This window comes from Perissodus microlepis, chromosome 7, assembly GCF_051167445.1.
Source record: "Perissodus microlepis isolate ML-2025 ecotype Zambia chromosome 7, ASM5116744v1, whole genome shotgun sequence".
In the NCBI taxonomy this organism is placed as follows: Eukaryota; Metazoa; Chordata; class Actinopteri; order Cichliformes; family Cichlidae; genus Perissodus; species Perissodus microlepis.
Window position 1 is genome coordinate 21,668,067 of NC_140467.1, and position 22,022 is coordinate 21,690,088.

Below are 22,022 nucleotides of genomic sequence, written 5' to 3' on the forward strand. Positions count from 1 at the left end.
AATAAAAACATGAGAAGAGTAAGGAAGGAGACAAAGAGCGAGACAGAGCGAAAGAGACAGAGAGGCCTGACTGAAGGTAAAGAGCAGGTTAGTTCTTGTGCAGTACACCCCCCACGACCTCGCTCTACAATATGTGTTGTTTTGGTTATTCAACAGGTGAGAATTACCCAATGCAGTTCATTCCATCTGCAATGGCAGCTGCAGCAGCGTCTGGACTCAGCCCGTTACAACTACAGGTAAGACACAAACAAATTTATCAAAACAAACAAGCAAAAATGTGTGTGTGTGATTTAATACTACTTGGAATATAGAGAGATATTTTTCCTCTAAATTAAAACTGTGTAAAACACGTGAGTAATGGCTTACCAGAACAAAATGATCACATACTTGAAACAAGACCAGAAACAGGCTGTCTGACAATGAAGTGATGAAAAGTGAGGGTGTGGAAGTTGGTGGGTGTGACTGTTTTTCTGTAAGATATGCTTCATTTTCACCTGGATTCAGTTAATAATAGTATTATTATGTGAAACCTCCCGCACACTTGGCGATGACTCAAACATCTTATTGCCTTTGTTGTCAAAGGTTTGACTTTACGTGACATGACCTGATTAAAATGTGTTGTCCAACTTGTGCTGTATACTTTTTCATAGTGCCACTAATAATTCTTTTAATTCAGTCACTGAACAGAGTCTGTGTCTATTCTTTAAGTGAATGCGTTAAAAATCAGTTAAACAACTGCAGCAGAAGTGTGACGTCTGGAAAAAAAGACAAAGAAAAAAAGGGTGACTATTTGTTCGCCATTTAGGGGAACATACCAGAGTGCTGACTGACAGGTACATAAAAGCAGCAGCTGAGATGAAAGTAGTTTAGATGAATCTATTTGCTGTTATTTAGGATGGGTTAGAAATGGGGCTGGTGGCATTCAGATGGTTTTTTGAGTGAAATATGTAAATCATTTACGCACTTTTGATGTGTATTGAATGACCCTCTGCCTTGTTTATGTGTGTTTCCTCTTTTACCCCAGGAGAGGGTCTAGTGAGAAGGAATAAAGAACAGAAAGAAAAACACCAAAAGTTTAAGATAAATTTAAAAAAGACTCCAAATGAGAAAAAAATATAACATGACATGTTGATTAAAATAAAAATTTTTTAATACTTCCCATCAATTGCGGTCTTAGAGAACACAGCAGTCTATTAATCTATATCTAGCTTGAAGTCTTTTCTGTTTTGAACGTCATGAGTAAGAAGCCAAGGCTATTGTGCAACTTGTTGAGTGTCTGGTAGACCTAACCTTGGAAGAGCCTCTGGCAAAAGCTACAATATAGAAAAGAACTAGATGCTTTGCATGTGAAGTGATAACTTCACGTACAATGGCTGCATAGTTAAATAAGCAGACAGAAGGTCTACTGTTATCAAAAGAACTGAGAGAAAGAGAGAAATGCCACACTTGGAGGTGTCCTCTGTGCACCTTGTAGGTCCTGACCTTAAAAAAAAATGAAGCAAACGAATTACCTGCAATCACAGTAATTTGTCTGCTGCCATTATTTGTTTTCTGATTTTGCTTTTTCATGAACCTAACCATTATTCCCACCTTTTTTATTCTCTAAAATATTCGCAACTACCTCAAAAAAATTCCATACAAGCTCAAATCATTATTCTAAAAGAACTTGAAATACAAACAGAAGCTGGAACAGAAGCTTTCTTCATACTTTTAATAGAGTTACTGTACATTTGATTTTTTTTGTCAACAAAGCAACGTGACACATTGGTTGAAGATGATGCTCCATAGGTTGCCAAAATGCTAGCCCTCTTATCCGCTGTTTGTCAGCTGTGTCAGACAAAAGCTGTTATGATGAATCACAGAGGAATTCCAACCCAACAGCACAACACCTGGCCCACACAATTCATCAAATATTTTATTGCTTGACACATGTGCTTTGAGAATAGCACTTATCCATAATGGTTATCACAGAGCACATTTCCAGGGGATGGGGCAAATCAGTGAAATAAACGCGAAGAAAACCTCGACTCCCTAAAGATGCTTTGGAATTTCACAACATAACATCACACATCATCAACACTTCCTGCTTTACCTACCGTCAGCTGAAAAAACAAAAGCCCTCACGAGCTTTTTCACTGACAAACAATACTGCTTCATCATGTCAGTTGTTACCATAGCGTGCCTTTTGGATATAACAAGAATCCTTATCTCAGTTTATTCAATTTGTATTGTGGTTTTCGCTTATCGAGGCCCTCATTAGCCGCTATTGACTTAGCAAAGCGCCGTGCTGCGCTGAGGGGATCGGAGCCTCCTGGCTCCACTCCTGGCTTTGAAATTATCAAAAGAGCTGTACGGTGAGTGAGAGGTAAGAGGATGAGTGATGTCAGAGACGCAAACTCATTCACGTTTAGACACTGCCTGAGACACAGAGAATAAGAGGCAGAGAGAGCAACCTGAATGAAAGAGGAAGTTTCTCATCAAGGCATCGGTTGAAAACAAGTCAGAGACTGCCAAGAAAAAAAGCAAAAAAGCAGCGAGACTGAGGAAGTATTTAGGCTGGGAAAAAACAATTATTTGAGGGATTTTTTTAGGAGGTGGAGTGCTGGTTTCCAGCATATTTGAATATTGTTTTGACAATAATGTCAAAAGAAATCCTGATGATGAGATTTAATAATGGTACTTGTCCTGTTAGTTAGTCCATTTGCATCAATAAAATGTTTAAGGTGCACCTTTTGTGACACGGGGCAGTAACGTGGGCTGCAGAATGTACAAAAAGACCTGCGTAGTGTTATGATATCAGTTAGTATTTTTACAAGACCTGGGTGTATTTGCAGTATTAGCGTTCAGTATATAAGCTGCAGCTTTCTGATGCTCTTCCCAACATTGCAGCATATTGCTTTCAATATTTCAATATGCAGTGAACATATGATCATCCAGCAGTGACAGCTGACACATTTTGTTGCTCATCTGTCCTGTTGTGATCGATCCGTATTTGCATTTGAGCAGCTGTTACTGCTACCATCACCTATGATGATGATGATGATGATGATGCATACATAAAAAATCTGTATGGATATAAAAATATGAATCTATCTTTGGTTACAGTAGTTACTTTTACTGTTTCACATCACATCAATTTTACATTTGCTGTAAGATTGATGTGATGTCTTGACAGGCCACAAACTGAGGCCTTACCCATTCTATTAATTTTAGATAGTCTCAGTAAAGTTACAGGAGTGACGTAGCAACCAGAGACTATACAAACCGAATGGCACTTCTCTACAATGGCTACAGATAACTACTGGCACAGCGAAGTGAGCGGGACCACAGATAAACTTTTCTCAACTTGCAGGCGAGCGACTGAAGCGACCACCACTGAAAATGCAGGATACCACTAATTAACATGTGACCTTGTAGTAAATACATTAGAGGGTTACCTGGGTAGCCAGATACCAGCTGTCAGGTTTAAAGTACTGCACGACAGGCAAATCAGTTCTAGTCTGGATGCAGCTTTAACTGTGAAAAAGGGAAACTGTGCATTATCGTGTTAGCACTATAAACAGACAATTATATTGTATTTGTTCTGTGTTATCAACCTCCTCTGCTACATACTGTAGTCGAAACACACCAGCTGGCATCAAACATTTGTAATGCCAAATCAATGCTCAGTTCAGGATAGACAGATGTTGTAGTCAGACTGCTCCAGATGTTTCAAAGTTGAACCCTGTAGCCCTCATTCAAACAGCTGGCTGGCACTGAAGGTCAGAAAGAATAATTTCACACAGGAAAAGTCACCATCAGAAAGTGCCGTCTGAAAAGTTTTATATTGTTTATCTATACACCTTTATAAATCATCTAAATCTGCATTAATAAGCTGTCTGGTAAAGGCTGTTAAGCAAGCCTTGACCCATCATGAACTGACCTACCAATTCTGATAGCACAAATGTTCCACTATTGGCGTGGGAACTTGATCCATCCAATTGTTTCCAGAGCATTGCAATAGACCCTTCACAACAGTAGATTTCTGCTGAAGAAAGGCCCTCTTTGTGTGCCGCTAATGCGAGGGAAATACAGTTGCTTAGCAGACATTCTTGCTGAAATCATAAGACATCTCTCACTTTGTGTCTCCATGCTTAGTGAGTGTTAGGCACGGACACAAAGGTGAGGAAACTTAATGTGGCCCCTGGTAATGATTTCTGCCCGACTGCCAACACACTGTACATAAAGCGTGAATGACCTTCTCTGTCATACACCGAGAAACATGTTTGATACAGACTGATAAAAGCGAGAACCAGTCTCTCTTTCCATCTGTTTCACCATCTTTTTAACACAAAAGTGCAATATTTAGAGTCTGCCCTCTGTCCGGGCCGACTCAGTGACAGTCAATGCAGTTCATGAACCCCCCCCCCCCCTAAACGAACCTGCTGAAAAAAAGACAAAACCTCATTTGTTTTTTGCACTCCTGAGATCAATAGCAGCTGGACACTAAAAGAGGCCAGCTGAAGGGAGTCTCCACCTAGCCCTAATGGGACAGAGCAGTCTGAGCATGGAGGAGGCTGCTGGTGGACTATGATCTGATAGTCCAAACAGAGGTGCAGACACCCACAACATCATCACCTTCTCTTTGTTTTCTAAAGAATTACAGTGATGTAGCCCCCCCCTCCAAAAAAAGAGAAAGCAAAAATGCTAATAATCACGTGTGTCAAAAATGACAGACTAATTATTTGGATTTTAGTCAAATGGGCACTGATATCCAAAGAGTCAAATAGTCTGGACAGCTGAGACACACTTCGAGGCCCTCTTTGTCAATTTGCAATTTAGGAAATTGCAGCATTGTCTTCCCTCGGGAGTTGGCTGAATGGCAGGAACTCTGGTTGGTGTTGTTTACGCTGCAGATTGGTTTCCCCAGTACACAATCAATCTCTGAGTGTCTTGAAGAAGCAGAGAAAAAAAATTAGGTAAAAGCTCTTATTGTCAGTCTGTTGTTTGTTCAACAGTTCCCTCCTCATATTTGTAACCGTTGACAGAATCGCTGCTCGCAGCACAAAAGCTGTGGGTGTGTTTGCGGAAAAAAAAAGCACTGCGTGTGTGTGTTTGTGCAGACATGGGTGTGAGATCCTAACTGTGTGTTTTACCTCAAGGACTCATGTGTCTGCCCCAGCCCCTGCTCCCCTTAGAGCTGTAAGAATATCAGGCATCACCAGAAGTAACTCTGTGGTTGGCTTGATTGACGCGAGAGGCCTCACCACCAGTCATTCAAGGCACATTCTTACAGGGATCTCATATCGCCAGGGGTTGGACCGAGCACTCCCGGTACCTTCCAAGGAAAATAAGCGGCGTGACATCAGGGCTTTGTTTCAGCGGCGAGGCCCCTTCTGTTTGTGTTTAATATCGCTCTGAGAGAAGTGGAGAGAGGGCCAGCCAATTTCTCTGGCCCCAACTGCTGAGCCTGGCGCTTTGGCGGTGAAGCGACGGTGGTCTCGTGTGTCTGCGGTGCAAAACTCTGTCCTTCTCTCTCTTTCTCCATTGTGCTTTCTTTACTTTGGATCTCTGGTCCCGGGAGGCTTTGCAGTTTTGACTGAAGGGAAATCAGATCTCACAACACTGGGGGTCATTTAGGCTGAGGGGGCAGAAGGTAAAAACAGAGAAAGAAAGGGGAAAAAAACAGAGCTGGAGATGGGGTTGAAAGATATGAGAAATGATTTCTGGACCTAAACTAAGAGTCAGAAGACAAGTGGAGAGAGTCAAAGGGAGATCAAAAGAAAGCGGGACAAAATAAAGACAGAACTGTAGATGGAGGGAGGAGTACAGATGAGGTGAGAGTAATGAAAAATGAGAGGAGAGCAAAAAAGAGGAAAAAAGTCAGAAAGAAAAGAGGGAATCTACTGAAGGCCAGCCACGTCTGGGTGGTTTTCCTGAGGACAGGCTCTTTGATACTACAGCACTCACACTCCAATGCATTTAGACAGGGGCTGACAGTGGTTTCAGGCAGTGGTTTGTCTGGCCAGTTAGCTTTGATTTAGAAGACCCTGGACTGTGGGCTGAGTATTTGACTCTTTGATTTTTGCTAAGTACCTTGGATGAAAAGTCAGTTCTCCTTTTTTCCCCTTTGTCATTTAATGTTTTCATCCAACACTAAAGGCTTTTACTTTGAGGGTTTTCTTTTTTATTTCTCTGCTATTTTCAAGGATTTTTTCAACTGAAACACTGGTCCAAGGTGTAAACTATGAACACCTGCTTAAATCTGATTAGCCACTGTCGTCTTGCTTTGGATTAAAGTAAGTAAAGAAATTGCCGGAAGCATTAATGCAAGAACAAACCAGAGGTGACAAGATTAGTTAGAGACCCATGAAGCAGTTCCTAATATAATATTCCTAATCTAATTTTACATTATTTGACTTATACCATTTAAAATTATTCCTCTGTTAAGAAAGCCAAGACTAAGCATTAAAACATCAGGACAATACCAACCTTTTATTACAAGTAATACTGAAGCAAGGCTATTAAACCTAACTTCAGAATAGGTACCATTTGTTTCCTACTCAAAAGCTCAAAGATGCTGATCTATGTGCAAGCTGCTCCAAGCATCTGTTGAAAAAATAACTGTTAGAAAAGTTCTGTAGATAATCTAGCATAAAAAAATAATTTGCTGGAATCCCTCCTTGATAAATAATACCTCAAACAAATCTTACATTTGTGTGGGATGCTCTTGTCAACTTCAGATGTAGATGTGTGTGTGTGGGTGTGTGTGCCTGTTTCCATCTAACTACAGTGTGTCTTTGGCTCAAAGGATGCAGCCAGTACCAGGGAAAGGATAAACCAAAATAAATAAATAAATAAAATTGACAGGATCAAGGGTGTGCGTGTGTGTGTGTGTGCGCGCGCCTGTGTGTGTGTGTGCATGAAAAAGAAAAGAGGAGAGAGAATGAAAGAGGAAAGCCACTGACTAGCTGCTGGCGCGCGATGTTAATAGCCTGTCGGTTTTGCTGGTTTCTTCCCTTTTTTTGCAGCAGCTGTATGCCGCCCAGCTGGCAAGCATGCAGATCTCACCAGGAGCCAAGATGGCTCCCCTCCCACAAGCTCCCAACTCCTCCAGTCCTCTTTCTCCCTCCACCCTCAAGAGCGAGAAGCGAGCATCCAGCCCTGTCTCTCAGATTAAGGTAGGTACTTTGTTCAAATGTTGTTAAATGAGTGCGCCCTGCCAAGAGAATAGAGCCAGTCTAGATGTACCGAGAGCTTCTTGTGTGTTCTCTTGATGATGTTATATTTAAATGTGTGTAAATGGCTTTGCTGACTTTTGCTACAATAGTGAATTAGACTTTTCATGTTATGGGTATGTGCAGGGAAATATGGTGATAAATTCGGAGACAACATAATAGAAGAAGTAAAAAGTGGGCTCCAAATGTTGTAATAATAATGTTGATGGTCACTACAAGTAAAAGTGAAAGATGGAAATATGGAATTTGTTGAAACAATGAGCTGTGCATTGGCCCCTGTGTTCTTCACTGTCAATTAGAAACAGCTTATTTAAATGTCACAGGCTGATGCACACACAAACACATGCGCACTCACAAGCTGACACTGGCGCTGGCTGCTGTTTGGCAGCGTACGCCTGATCTTTACTCGGTGACGAGGCAGTAATGGAAGCCATGTGTGTGTGTGGGGCACAGCTGCAACCGGCGTCACAATAGACCGGCGTCGGAGCTCACCGCACTCAAACAGTAGTGCCGTGCCCTCCAAACTCCTCATCCTCCACAGTAAACCCCACGCATACTCATCCCACCCTCAGCACGCCACCCGCATCCCAACTTATCCCCTTTCCCCACGCGAAAGCTCGTTCTGTGCTCCTTCCCTTCTCAAAACTTCCTCAGCTGCGGCTCAACTCCAAATTAGAGCCACGTTCATTAAATGTTTTCTGCCAACACAACAGCCGCAGTCAGACTGTGCTGGCGTGCTGAAGTTTACTTTATGCTACTATTTTTCCTTTTCCAAGAATTCTTTATGTGGATTAGTGTGGTCATGAAGATCTGATCAGAAATAAGACATCACACAAACAAATGTACCATTGTTTATATGCAGTAAGGAGGCTTAAAGAGCTGATCGGTCGAATTCATTTATTAAAGGCCAAAAACTTAAGGATCACCAAAGGCTCTCCAAGTAACACTGCAGAACATCAGCAGGTTTGCTCAGCTTTATATCAGCTTCTAACGCTTACTTTACAGCCTTTTTATTAACCCTAATTTAGTAATTTAGCTCCTGTTGAAAGGACTTTGTGTAAATGGATGCTGCACCTGTTTCATTAACAGGAGGAAGGATCCACACAGCCACTGAACCTCTCAGCTAGACCCAAGACAGCTGAACCTCTTCGCTCCCCGACATCCCCAACACAGAGTCTGTTCTCTGGAAACAAGACCAGCCCCACAGGCATGGGCAAAGGCCGCATCCCCAGCCCAATTCCCAGCATGGGCCGGAACACCTCCCTGGGTAGGTAACAACACCACGGGCTAGCTGGGGTGGGCCACCCAGTCTACTAGCACTGCTACATTTCATTAACACTATCCTTACACTCATCTACAATTACAATGACACAGAGTAAATGCTGCAAAGAAAAAACACTGAGGCGAAACACTGATGTACTTTTGCTCATGGATTCTCTTTCACACACAAACCAACACTAATATGCATTTGTGCACGCTCACATCTGCAGTGTACATCCGCCCAAAGCAAACACGTCGAGCAAAAAAAAAAACCTTGCCTTCAACTTAGCCGGAAAAACAAAAACATCACCCACCCAAACACCTCCCACTCCCACAGCCACCCACAGACAAACCAAGAAGCGTCGCATGTGCCTGATAGGCTGCAGACACCTAAACCCCATGAGGAGACCTGTGTATGTGTGTGTGTTTTGTGTGTGTGTTTGTATTTTACAGGAGTCCAAAGCCCTGTATTTAGCCCCAATGAAAACCCTGGCAGCGGAAGCAGTGAAACCCAGCACACGTTATTTGGTTTTTAAGAGCTTCCTCACATCATTGTCTGCCCGCGCTAGACCTTTTATGCCCCTACCTCTGCTATCTGTTATTAAGGCCAATCTAAAGCCTCTCATTATATCCCCCCAGAAAACAATTTCACCAGCTTGTCTGGAGTGGCTTTGAGGACGCGACGCTTGTGTTCCTGCAAAGTTATTTTTTGCCCATTTTAACGGCCACCCAAGCATACAGTGCTTCCTACTTGTCTGCTAATTAAATGAGGAGGGCGATGGAAACTTTGCATCCTTTTATTTATTTATTTCCCCTTATTCTTCAAATGTGCATCGGCTTCAAAAGTGTGAAGCGTGGTGCTTAAACAAGGGGGAGGAGGCTCAGTCATGTTTTGACACAAATGGCCTGGAACAAAACTTGAACAACATTTGGAGCTGAAATAAGATTGGAAATCTCATGTTTATACAGTTGAAATGTTATTTAATGGGAGTTTGTATTCAGCCTTTCTGAACGTTTGACTATAAGGACTTACACTTTCTATTCTAGTATCAGTAGAATCTTACGAAGTAAAGTAAAAGCACTAAACTGAGTTCTAAAAAGTTTGGAGTCTGGTTTGTTCAAATAGAAATTTGTAGCACTGGGTAATAGCACAGATCAAGTATGAGCGCACTATATGGACAAAAGTCTTGGGTCACACCTCTTAATCTTTGAATTCAGGTCTTTTCAGTCCTATTTCCACAGGTGTATAAAGTCAAGCTCCTAGCCACATGTGGTAATGTGTGTAAGATGCCACCATTGCAACAAGCCAGTTTGTGAATTTTTTTAAGTCCTAGATACTCGACGATCAACTATAAGTGGTATGATTGCAAAGTGCTAGTGTTTAGGAACCACAGTAACTCAGCCACAAAGTGGCAGACCACGTAAAATTACAGATCTGGGTTTTTGGGTCCCTGTTCAATAACTGCAGAGCTCCAAACCTCCTCTGACATTAATGTCAGCACAAAATCTGTGAGCTGGGAACTTCACGGCATGGATTTCCATGACTGAGCAGCTCTTGTTGGCAATTTGTAGGTAGGCCAGTACATTTGTACGTATGGTATATTCATAAAAGTTATCTGTTTATTTATGTATGCTTGATTGCAAATCCCTTTCCCTACACAAAGTGTCAAAAAAGGACATAACCTTTTCTTTTCAGTGGTTATTCACATCAGAGCCAGAATAGTATTAAATGTGTGCAATTCATTTTTATGCTACCCGAACATGTCCCCGATGCTGTATTGCCAGTCAAAGTGACATACGACTGTCTCTCGTCTGTTCTCCACCTGCAGACATATTGTCCAGTCTCAACTCCACAGCACTGTTTGGGGACCAGGATGCAGTGATGAAGGCCATCCAAGAGGCCAGGAGCATGAGGGAGCAGATCCAGAGGGAGCAGCTCCACCAACAGCAGCAGCAGCCAGGACACCAGAGTCTGGAAGCAAAGCTATCTGCCCTCAGCAGCATGAACCTGAACAACGGCAACAAGGTTAGAAGGACATGCAGGTCACATCTGGATGCATAATAGGATGCACACACACGTTTTACTGATAAGGTCTGAAAGAGTTACATGAACTGAATGCAGTTTCATAGCAATTACTTTTCTTCTAAAGAAGGAATTTTGGCTCTGATCCTAAAACACTGTCGAATAAATAATATAAAGATTTGCTAAATAACTAAATAAACTTTTCAGTTCTTTTTCAATACTCAATACTTTTGGCTACAATTCCAGTCATACCTTTTCAGATTTTGAGGTTATAAAATCAGCACTGTTAATTCAACACAAATATAAATTAAAAAAAACAAAAACAAAAAAAACAAAGTGGTCTTTGGCTAATGCAATAAATGAAGCAAACAAAATAGGAATCCAGAGTACAAACAAACTGGAAACAAGGACCGCACAGAAACCACAAGCAGCATAACTACAAGCATCAACAAATGATTTAGCAGAGACAAAGAGGAAGATGGGACTCCATCTCTCTGACATCCTCTTCTGTCACACCAACTCTCATTACCTCCTTCATGAATTCATGAATCTTCTCTGTGGTCTTCCTCTTTCCTCCTGTATGACCGCTCCATATTCAACATCCTTTGTCCAATATACCCACGATCCCTTGTCTACACATGTTGAAACAATCTCAGCCTTGCCTCTCTAACTTTATCTTCCAACCTGAATTGTCCCTCTGATTTACTCATTTCTAAATCCTTTCCATCCTGTTCAGTCCCAGTGAAAATCTTAGGATCTTAAGCCTCCTGCTTGGCCTCGTGGCTTTTTGTCAGTGCCACTGTCTCCAAATCGTACATCATAGCAGGCCTCACTACCATCTTTTAAATCTTACTTGTCACTCTTGCTGCTATCCTTCTTTCACAAATCACCCCTGACAGTCGTCTCCGCCCACTCCACCCTGCCTGGGTGGTTGACCTCAGGTATTTAAACTCATCTACCTTCACTATCTGCACTCCTTGCATAATCACCTTATCACTTTGTGTTTCTCCATTTCATTCATTAATATATTCTGTTTCGCTTCTAATGACTTTCAGTCCTCTCCTCTTCTAAGGCTCTTCCACCTGCTCCCTATTCTCACTACAGATCACACTATCATCTGCAAACATCATATTCCACCCTTCCACCCCTTACATCATCTGTCAAGTACACTTCTTCTCTATTTCCAAGGCATCTTCTGACTCTTCAAGATTGTGTTAAGCTGGGTGCTGTTTTAACTCAGTTGGATGAGCAGGTGACCATATGCTGGATGCCTGAGACTGACCGGCCCGGGTTCGAATCTGACCTGCAGCCCTTTGCCGCATGTCTTTCCCTCCTCTTTCCTGTCAGTCTTCACTGTATCTGTCCAAAAGGGCCAACTAAGTATATTTAAAAGATTGTGTTGAGCAGTCTGGTTAAAAATTCCTTCCATTTCTTGATTTCCAAAGTAATCCTGCAAACTACCATCCAACGGTGTCTAGCTACATTCTACCCTGCCAACACATTGCATTCTGCTATCTCTTGCATCTCTTCTGCATAGCATGTTGTCCCACCTGTGTGCACATTCCTCCACTCTTGTAATGCTCTGCCCTCTTCTCGATATACATGTTCACCAGAGCCACTTCCATTCCATTGGTTAAATCCACTGCCAGCTATCCTTACACCTCCTGCTTTTCCTTGTCTCTCACTGCCTTCCCCCTTTTCTCTTTCTTTGTCTTGGGCCAGCAGCAGCAGTTTCCTCTGGCACCCTGTTGGCGACCAGCACTTGAGGCGCTTGTTGTTAACCAGGCCCTGACCGATCCAGTATGGAAATCTCATTCTTAATCATCTGCATGTTTGATTTGGCAAAGATTTTACGCCGGATCTCCTGCCTGACACAACCCTCACCATGTATCCGGGCTTAGGACCAGCCCTAGGAATACATTGGCTTAGAATTAAAATAGGACTCAAAAACTCTACAACATCATAAACTAAAATTCAAAAATGATTAGAAAAAGGGCAATTTGTGAGTTAATTTATGTTCAAATACAATTAAAGCTTAGTAGTCTTGTTAAATCATATTGGAAGAATCTAGGAGTTATTTTCCTAGAACAGTGACTCTGGGGTCAAATACTGTTTGCTAACTATGCAGAACACGTGAACAACATACTGATACCTTGCCACCAATGGAGATTACTAACAATGCACATAACATCACTCATGGTGCAACACGAACAGACAAACTTTTAAATTTGTTGTATTTTTTCATTCACTAAAAGATGTGAATCTGTCTTCATAAACTGCCAGCAACAGCCTGAAGGACAAGGTGGTAAGGAGAGAGGGAACTGGACAATATTTTTTTTATTGCTCCCTACTAGCTATTAGGATCCATTAAGTATTCTCTTCTGCTCCTTAACACAAACTTGAAAACACAGACACACACCTCTGTGGGTCTACAAACTCTTTGCTCCTGTGTCACATTTTCTCTACTATTTCATTGGCTCAGAGTTCAAGGTTTCTTCTCAGCTCGTACATGAGTCTGAAGAATATTCATGGATGATATTTGGTGTCATTTGGCTCGGGCTGCAGCTCTTGAGAACTTCTTTTCTCTCCTCTCATCTCCACGGCCACCCAGAAGCCAACAGCTTTGAAGAGGGAGCAGCTGGGCCAATGACAAGTGATGGTTTTGGCGTGTTAGTGTGCCTGCCTTGACTGAGTGGGTGTTTTTTTTAAGAGAAGAGATGATTAGTGTGTATGTGTAAGTGTGTGCGTTCATGCGTGCGTGTATATGTGTGTTTAATGGAGTTCAGCTCTCCACTTGCCCTGGAGGGGCGATCCCGGCCTCAGGGTTTTAGCCCAATTAAAGGCCCTTTCTCAGGGAATTCCCCTGTCCACACTCACCTCTTGCCCAGCTTATGTCTTTCCCTTGGGCGAAAGGAGACAGGGTCTTTGTACCAAGATCCAGGGGGAATTTCATATTCCAAAACATCTTCAATCGGCCTGATCAACCAATCATAAATTCTGAGGATCAAACATTAAGTAAAATACGGAACATGATTAGACCAATTCTGCTGTGCAATTGATCCCATGTTGCTTACAAGGAGAACGAGGAGGAGCAGAACTCATTAATATTTTAGGGGGGGAGACTTTGAACCCACCAACCCCAAGTAGGTCATGATTGGTGCACTCCAAGGATAGGTTGTTTTGATTCTTTTTTTTCTTTTTGGACTTGTTTGCCTTGCATCTTCAGGAAGAAAACATTCAAAATCTGGCAAAATATATCTCCGCTTTACTTATCCTCAGTCCCAAGTTGTTGTTTTTTTATAAGTCATTATACTAGTAAACACTGAGAAACTCATAAATATAAATTAGACAACAGCCTATACTGATAAATTGTTTATTAAGATTTAATATGAGTTGCCTGCTGTAGGTCCAGCGAAATAAACCACCAGTGTTCTGAAATAAGTTTATGCTTTTAACTTTTTTGTTTTTGCACAAATTTCACTTTGAAGCACTCAACAGATTGAGGTGAGTGCGCTGCAAGGAGAACCCTCCGTGTTTCTAAAGCGCTATATTTTCCAACTTTAGAAGAACAAAACCAAAGCAATGCAGTAATTTGGTTTATAGCTGCATGCCTCCTAATAAAAAGCTCACTTGGAAACTCTCAAAGTAATTGTTTCCGGTTCGAGGACGACAGCAAGCCTCGCTGTTTGTTGTCAGTTTGTTATTCGTTACCTAACAACAGGAGCTCAAAGACTCTTTCTCTTTGCTTTGAATGCATCATTTTTTTCATTGGGACGTAACATTTTTTTCGTCTGTGTGTGTGCTTTTTTTTCTCCTGAAGTGCTCAAAAGCTTCGCTCTGTCTTAAACAATTCATGGATGGAACTTGCTGGATACTGAAAGTGTGACTCAACCGTTCCACCTCAGGAGGCAGCGAGACCAGCTCTTTTTCTTTACCTTGGATTTGTTGGTAGTTTTCAGTTCAATGGATAAATTTGTTACTCAAATCCTCCCCTTCGAAACTTTGAAGCGCTTCCCAAATCTTTTTTGTTTTATGACACTGTACTAACACAACATATTCAGCTTCCTTGGAGGGAATGAGGCATATGCTGTGAATGGTATCTCAGTGTAATGTTGAATGTTGAGCTATTTATTGCCTGCACTGATTCCACTCAAAAGGGAGTCGCGGTGACGTCTAAGTGTGTGTGTTGTGTCTGTATTTCACTTTTTGTTTGTGTATTTTTGTCCCACAGTATTCATTTCAAACATAAGCGACACAGACATTTTGCTATGAGCTGAAAGTGATCCTAGACTCCTTTTTGTGTGCGTGTGTGTGTGTGTGCGTGCATGCGTGTCCTGGCTCTGCACTGGCCTTGGCCATGTTAATGTCATTATAGCTGGTGTACAGACGAGAGGCCTGGCCAGTTAGTGGCATTGTTGAGTATCACCTTACGCTTACGTTGCTTCCAGCTGGCCTGCGGCTGCCAGAGCTCACTGAAATAGCCACTGTGTATAACCATGTGTGTGTGTGCGCGTGTGTTTGTGTGTGTGTGTGAGACGCTTAAGACTTAAATATATATATATTTTTTTTCATTAGAATAGGCACAAAACATGCCGTTAAGAAAAACAGTAATAGATTAGCAAATTATTTAGCCTACATATTACATGATGAACCCCCAAATCATGTATCTGTCTCTTTGCAATATGTAGGAAAACATGTAGAAGCTCTACACAGTTACATTAGTTACAGTATTGCTCAGTTGGCTTAAAAAAACCCTCAGAGTAACGTTCACAAGATACACAGTACAAAAAACACACTGAATTCTGAGCAGTTCCTTTTCTATGTTTCCAATGGAGGTGAAGGAAATGGTAAATGTACAGGTCACATCAAGAAGAAGCACAAATAGCCTTTTTACTCTGTTTGGATGATGCTGTGGAGAGATAATGATGTAAATAATGTGGACACATGAACTCTTCTAGTGTCTCTGGTGCTAGTATAATTTAACTGCTACATTGGCTGATGGGCTAAGGGGCATCAGTCTGTGCTGTACTCCAACAGAGTCATATGCTGTAAGATGATCTTTGAGCAGTTATGCAAAGGTGGGCTTGGAGACTGGACAATCTAGAATATCCAGTACTCAAAAATAAATATACACACATTTCAGTGAACAAAAACAACATCAGTCAAATTGAGTTTCATTCATTTCTAGCATGCTAATTTGAAAATACTTTATATCAATCATACACTCTTTATGCATATTTTTCTACAAATGGTTCAGAACCCTTTAACTTATTGCACACATTCCTCGTAGGTTTGGACACTTTCACATAGCATTTATACAGTTTTGAAATGGACCAGAAATCTAAATTTTGGAGACTATAATTTAACAGTATCCCATTATAGAAGAATACCCTTTGTCTACACAAAGTTAAAGTTGGTCAGCATGCTTTCTGTCATTGAATAAGTCTGGAAGAAAGAAAAAGAGAGGAGAGAAATGGTTGTATAGAAGTTTATATTGGCTCCGCTGTTGGTTAGTTTGGTCTTTGAAGGAAGTGAGCCTGTGAAACCAGAAGCTTAGATGGTTCCAAGTTTTGATTAAACGTCGACATAATCTTGGTGCAATTATAGTCTGAGTGATATACATTATAATAAATACTATAAAGCTGAGTGTCTACTTCTTTTGGGGGTTGAAGGCTCAAGTTGTAGAGGTCTGGCGGAGTGGTGTTAAGGGCTATGAATAGGAGGCATGGTTGAAAAAAACAGAACAGGGGGCTGACTGACAGCTCTATCGGCATGGAGAAGGAAAGAGAGGAAGAAAGATGAAGAAAATTGGAGTAGAGAGGAAACCCCAGGAGGGGGGTTGGTGGGCGGTGGGGAGGGTTACTGAGGAGTTTGCCAAACTTGATTGGTCCGGGAGGAGACAGTAAACGGTTGCGGGTCAGCTGGAGGCAGGCCATCCTGGCAGCAGGCGAGTTGTAACTGTGGTAATGAGCTCAATACGGTATGGATTAAAAAATAAAATGTTTGGAGTGTTACCTTAGCAACAGTGAAGGGACGCGAGGAGTCGGATGCCAAGAAGAGAACAGACCAAGCAGAACAAAAAGAGTCGGGTGTCTCTTAAATTTAGAAGCATACATCCAGCAGCAACACTTTGAGAGACCAGCAAAAGCAAACGTGCGTTAAAAGTACTGTGGCAGCACTAATGTGATTTGTTTTTAAGGTAGTTGTTTGCACAGCTTTAATGTTTAAAAGTGATTGTTGCCTATTTTCTGCTATTTTTTTTTTTCAGTTTAATTCTACAAAGTACAAATGGAGTCCAATTAAAGAGAGGGGGAAAGAAAGTCTGTAATATTGCTCCAAAAGGCAGTAGTCCAGTTTGAAACCAGCAGGTACACAGGCCAAACCTATTTCAATCTTGACTAAACAAAGGAAAGACAGCTCCTTATTGCATTTGCCACAAGAACTTTTAAGAAGACCAAAAGTAGACCAACCACAGGGAATATTTGCAAATTGTGACCCAGATCTGCTGTTAATCTGTAGTTTGGATCATTCTGCCTCTATTGATGCTGTCCCACTCCATTTTCCAAATCCCTGACTCTATTCTGCATTACTTTTCCATTTGGTCTCATCTAATCACCGGGAACATTTCAAACATCTTCACTTCGATTGCAGAGGAATTATGTACTGTAGGACATTGGCCTTCAAATAACAGAAAGTCAAACTGTGACTCATTTTGACTTTTGGGCTCACAGGATGGCTCTCAGGGGACTTGAGATCTTATTCTTGTCTCTGCACTCGTTTTCCATCTCCGCCTTTCTATTTTTCTCTGACTCTCTCTCTATCTCCGTCCTTCCCTCCTTCTTTCTTTTCTTTAGTCCTTTGTTAGGCGGTTGCTTCCTGCGGTGAGCATGGCACTGCCCAGGCACATGTTCTGTGGTAGGCCTGATTACAGCCCTGCTGTAGTGCTGACATTGGCCCGCACTGACTCTTGTCTATAAACACACACACACATGCACACGCACACATACACACGGCCCCTAAGTTCCACCACTGCTGCCAGCGGCTACCGCGGCATGACTTCACCCGGCAACCATTCCTTGCGTCAAACAAAATGCCTCTGTCACCAGAAAAAGGAGGAGAACTGAGAGGGAGGAAGGGAGGGAGGGAAGGAGGAGAAGAGGAGGAGTGTGGATGTATGGTAGCTGTGCGGAGCGTACCATGTTTTCCACTGCAGTTTGAGAGCGTGGTGGGGTAATTTTAGCTGTAAGACTCCAAGGCAAGCTGCTTGTAGGAGTTTTTTGTCTTAGAGGTGGTGACAGATGAGGAGCGTATGATAACGGAAGGTGGGCAAGTCACTGAGGATAAGTGCAGCCTTCGAGGTGTTCTGCCTTGCCTATTAGTTTATTACATGAATTAAACCTCATCATCACTTATTTCGTTCAGGTTCCATTAAAAAAAGTAAAGCTAAAAGTGCTGGACGTTTCCTTTATGCTAGCTGAACCCAGCAATTAATTTTACTGTCATTACCATCAAAGCCATCGATGGCTGCCCAATTCAAAAGATGGCAGGAAACTTGATCTAGTGGTTAAATCAGGGGTCGGCAACCTTTCTGATGACGAGTGCCATTTAAAATTTCCTCAGAAGTCACTGTGCCATATGACTGCATTAGCAATAAATTTAATAACTCTCTATATTAACGGTTACACACTATATAGAACCACTTTATAGAATTATATTTGTTCACAGATGTTGGCAGCTATCAGTGAATAGTTATCAGCTATTTTGAAACAAACAGAAAAAAAAAAGACACTTTTTATCCATAACAAGAACTCCATAACAGCAAATGAATTGTACAGCAGAAAATGCAAATGCTATTTATGGTCTCCTCAATGATACGAAACAATGATAAGAAAAATAAACTGGGCCAATATGGCATGTTTGATAATACACATGTTAATCTGATCTCTGGTCTCCCACTCAGAGACACAGGTCTCCGAGTGTCCAGCATTCAGATGGCTACCTGAGGACACTCATGTGAGAGAAAATCTGCTCACACAGATATGTAGAACCAGATACTGTCAATAAGGCCTCTGCAATGTTCTGACGACAGTTAAATTTGTCAGGTAGTGATGTCCAGCAGGTGAAAATGCAAGCTCTATGAACACGCACAGCTGTGGATTACAGCTGCTTCGATGTCACATTAACTGGCATTAACTCAGCCAGTTAATGCGAGACAAATCTAGCTGTTCATTAAAGCTTTCTGGTTTGATCAGAAAAGAAAACATTGGTCCATACACCTGAAAGTCCTGAAAACGCATTGTGAATTCTGTCTCGAGTCTACAGATGTATCCGTGTATTTCCGTGGTGCTGATGCTGTGCTGAGCGGAAAGCTCCTGAAGCTTCTGAAGTGTTGGAATGTGGAAAGCTAACAACGTCCCTCTCACCGATAGGCTAAGTCATTTTTAGCCAATTACAAGTTGAATCTGGTACTCTGGGTTGTTAGCTAAGATACCATCATTAAGAAGCGGCACAACTAATGTGTCTATGTGAGCTAATTTGCAATGTGCACCGCTGGCGCGGCCATTTATTTTTTAATGCACCTTCTCAGATTGTCGTGCCCAGGGCTGGACTGGGACAAAAAATCGGCCCAGGCATTTTGACTAGAGACCGGCCCACCAGGTATTAAAGCCATAAAGCCTTTGAATGAAAACAAATGCTGTTGTGACAGTGATGTACAGTCTTGTCGGTATATGTATGATTTCTATACATTTTATGTCAGATAAAAACTTTGGTTGTAAGCTTCAGATAATTATTTAATAAAAGCGAGACATTTTAAATGAGAATAAGACAGTATTTCTTTGTGCCCCCCTCTCCCTGTTAATGCCCTACCTGGCCCCCTGGCAAAACTTTGCTAGACCCGCCCCTGCACAGTTACCAGCTATCAGCTACATTAAAAAAAAGGATCCTGGTGTTATTTGTCTCTCAGAAACAGTTCATCACTTCCCTTCAACTCATTCATGTCACCTAAAAGGTAAACCTGTTTCTCCATCACCTGTTCAGATCTGATGATTCAGTAAGGACATCTCCTGGTTTCATCTTCATGTTTCCCTCTCACCAGATATCCAAACCGATATCATGACCAGCAGCTTTTACAGCTGTGGCTCCAGCAAACATCAGCTGATACTAGAAAGTAATATTAAATTAATTCTAACAACAGCTGATCAAGCTTAAACGTGCTGCTGTTGTTTAGCGCGACATCCGCTGGTTTCCTCTTTCTGGCGCAAAGTGGGCGATAAACAAACAAGAGAGAAAAGCCGATCAGCTGATCATTGATCAGTTTCATGATTGAAGTAGCAACAGGAGAGGGAGGGGAGAGAATGAAAGAAGAAGAGGCAGCTGTGCAGCGTAACGACAGAATAACTCCAGCTTTGTGTCTCTTTCCATTCTAGCTGAAGTCCGGGACAAACTGTCCCTTTTCACCTCAACACGAAACGCGTAAAATTTTCTCTGAATACGACACGATTCCTTCTTTTTAGGGGACGGTTGGCAACTCTACTAACTAACCTTATGAATAAAATAAAGTTCACTATCAGTAACATCAAAGCACCCACCCAGCAGTATATAAACTCCATCATGCTAGCTAGCACGCAGTACGAGTTATTGTCACTGACTGTAAAAAGTCAGCATAACGAAAATAAACTTCCTCCTAAACTTGGTTTATATCTGACCCGGACAGACTGCAGGTCTTAACTTCTTACCTGAAGTTCAGTTCACCTGACACTCGGCGGCTGCCTCGGGGCTCTCCTCCTGCCTCCCCTTTCTCTCATCCACCTGCTGGCCTCCACCACTTGCTAATGTTACTGAATCTGTGGAAGCTCCGCCACAGCCACCACCAAACAACTGAGTTATTTTTACACACCGGCCAGCATTTGGCCAATCCACCACCTTTCATTGTTTATACCGTTACAAAAAACAACAACAACAACAAAAAATCATCGGCCCATAAAAACGAAAAATCACCACCAGCCCACCGAGCAAATGCTCGGTATGCCCGATGGCCAGTCCAGCTATGGTCGTGCCATCAGTTAACCCTGGCATGCATGCCTAGGGTTGCCGACCCCTGGGTTAAATAATAATAACTGAATGCAGAGTAAAGATTTGCAGCTTTTAAAGTATTCCTCAGACTTCAGCAGTTCTGCATTTTTTTTCTACTGTAGGAGCGGCTGCACTATGAGACACTGAGCCAGCACCTGGGGAAGCTCGGAGAGGATGCTGGGAAGATGGTCCATCGAGTCATTGACCTGACAAGACCAGAAGATTTAGATGGTACGTTCCTCTGTCTCTTACCCCATTGCCACTCTTTTACCTACATTTCTGACTACTGGCATGCAAAATGGCATGTTTTTTTTTTTTTTTTTTTTTTCAAAAATAGAGTGCGAGTCACATCCTGTTCAGATAAAACTGATACCAGTGACAGTAACTCACATGGTTAAATTTAGAAGAGGCCCTACCTCTGTGGGCCTTCCTACTAAGACTAATACTCAATAAGTCATCTACCAGAAAGCTCACAAATGCAGGTATTCAGAAAATACAAATATTTATTTTGGACGTCAGGACACTACGGTGAACATTCTGCTCACTTGAAAATGTCAAATATCAATATTACTGCAAGTGTAGGAAAAGAGGATGAATTGTCTTCATGTTTTTCACTAGTTTTTGTGACCCGGTCCTAGTATGCAAACCAAAAATGGGCAGTAAGTTTTCTGTAGCAAATGGTCACAGAGATAATTATGAATAGGTCACAAGAGCTGATTTTTACGTACTATGAATTAAATGTAGTCATTAAACGCGCTCTTTTAAAGTACTTCCTTGTAATGTTGTCTTTCCGATTTTTTTCAAGCCCACCTGTTTGTCATAAAGCAATTCTGTTTACAGGCACCAAGGAGTGCTCATCGTGGTTTAGTTTAGAGTCAGAGGAGTAAACACAGGAGCTTAAGCACTGAGATAATATCACGAGGAAGCAAACTAAGCATAATGTGCAAAGTTCACATGTGTTTGTGTGTAGGAATGATATGAAGGACACTATGCCCACAATACTCCACCAAACCTTTGCTACGCTTTCCAAGAAGACAGAAAAGTGCCTCAGTCAAAGAAGCAGGCACCTTGTTATACACTGCATTTGAAGTGTGAAAGTATGAACAGCTAACTCGTTAATGGTGAACATACAGCAAAAGTGATCTCTTTTTTTTTAGGGAGTAACATCGCAGAGGCACGGGTGTTCAGAGAGGCACGAGGCAGGAACAACAGCGAGCCCCACATTAAGAGGCCCATGAACGCCTTCATGGTGTGGGCCAAAGATGAGAGGAGGAAGATCCTGCAGACCTTCCCCGACATGCACAACTCCAACATCAGCAAGATCCTTGGTGAGATTTTGCGGGTTTATGTTTGATGAGTGAGAAAGCTAAACCTCAATGTTGTGGCGATATGTTGTTCTGGTGTTGTAAGGGTGAAGTACTTTTGCTTTCCTTTAAATTTTGTACAAA

At 41.9% G+C, this 22,022-nt stretch overlaps 1 protein-coding gene across 3 annotated transcripts in view; it reads left to right on the plus strand.

Annotated features, from left to right (window-relative positions):
* The window catches only part of LOC146383038 (transcription factor SOX-6-like), a 102,731-nt gene that overhangs the window by 72,196 nt on the left and 8,513 nt on the right, over positions 1-22,022 (plus strand). For 2 of the 3 annotated variants that reach the window (XM_084934149.1, XM_084934150.1), the window contains exons 8-13: positions 157-236; positions 7,011-7,160; positions 8,307-8,484; positions 10,307-10,503; positions 20,697-20,805; positions 21,732-21,902. In XM_084934149.1, coding sequence (XP_084790275.1) covers positions 157-236; positions 7,011-7,160; positions 8,307-8,484; positions 10,307-10,503; positions 20,697-20,805; positions 21,732-21,902 — 885 coding nt within the window. The remainder of the gene's footprint in view (positions 1-156; positions 237-7,010; positions 7,161-8,306; positions 8,485-10,306; positions 10,504-20,696; positions 20,806-21,731; positions 21,903-22,022) is intronic. The other variant, XM_084934151.1, reaches the window with a different exon arrangement.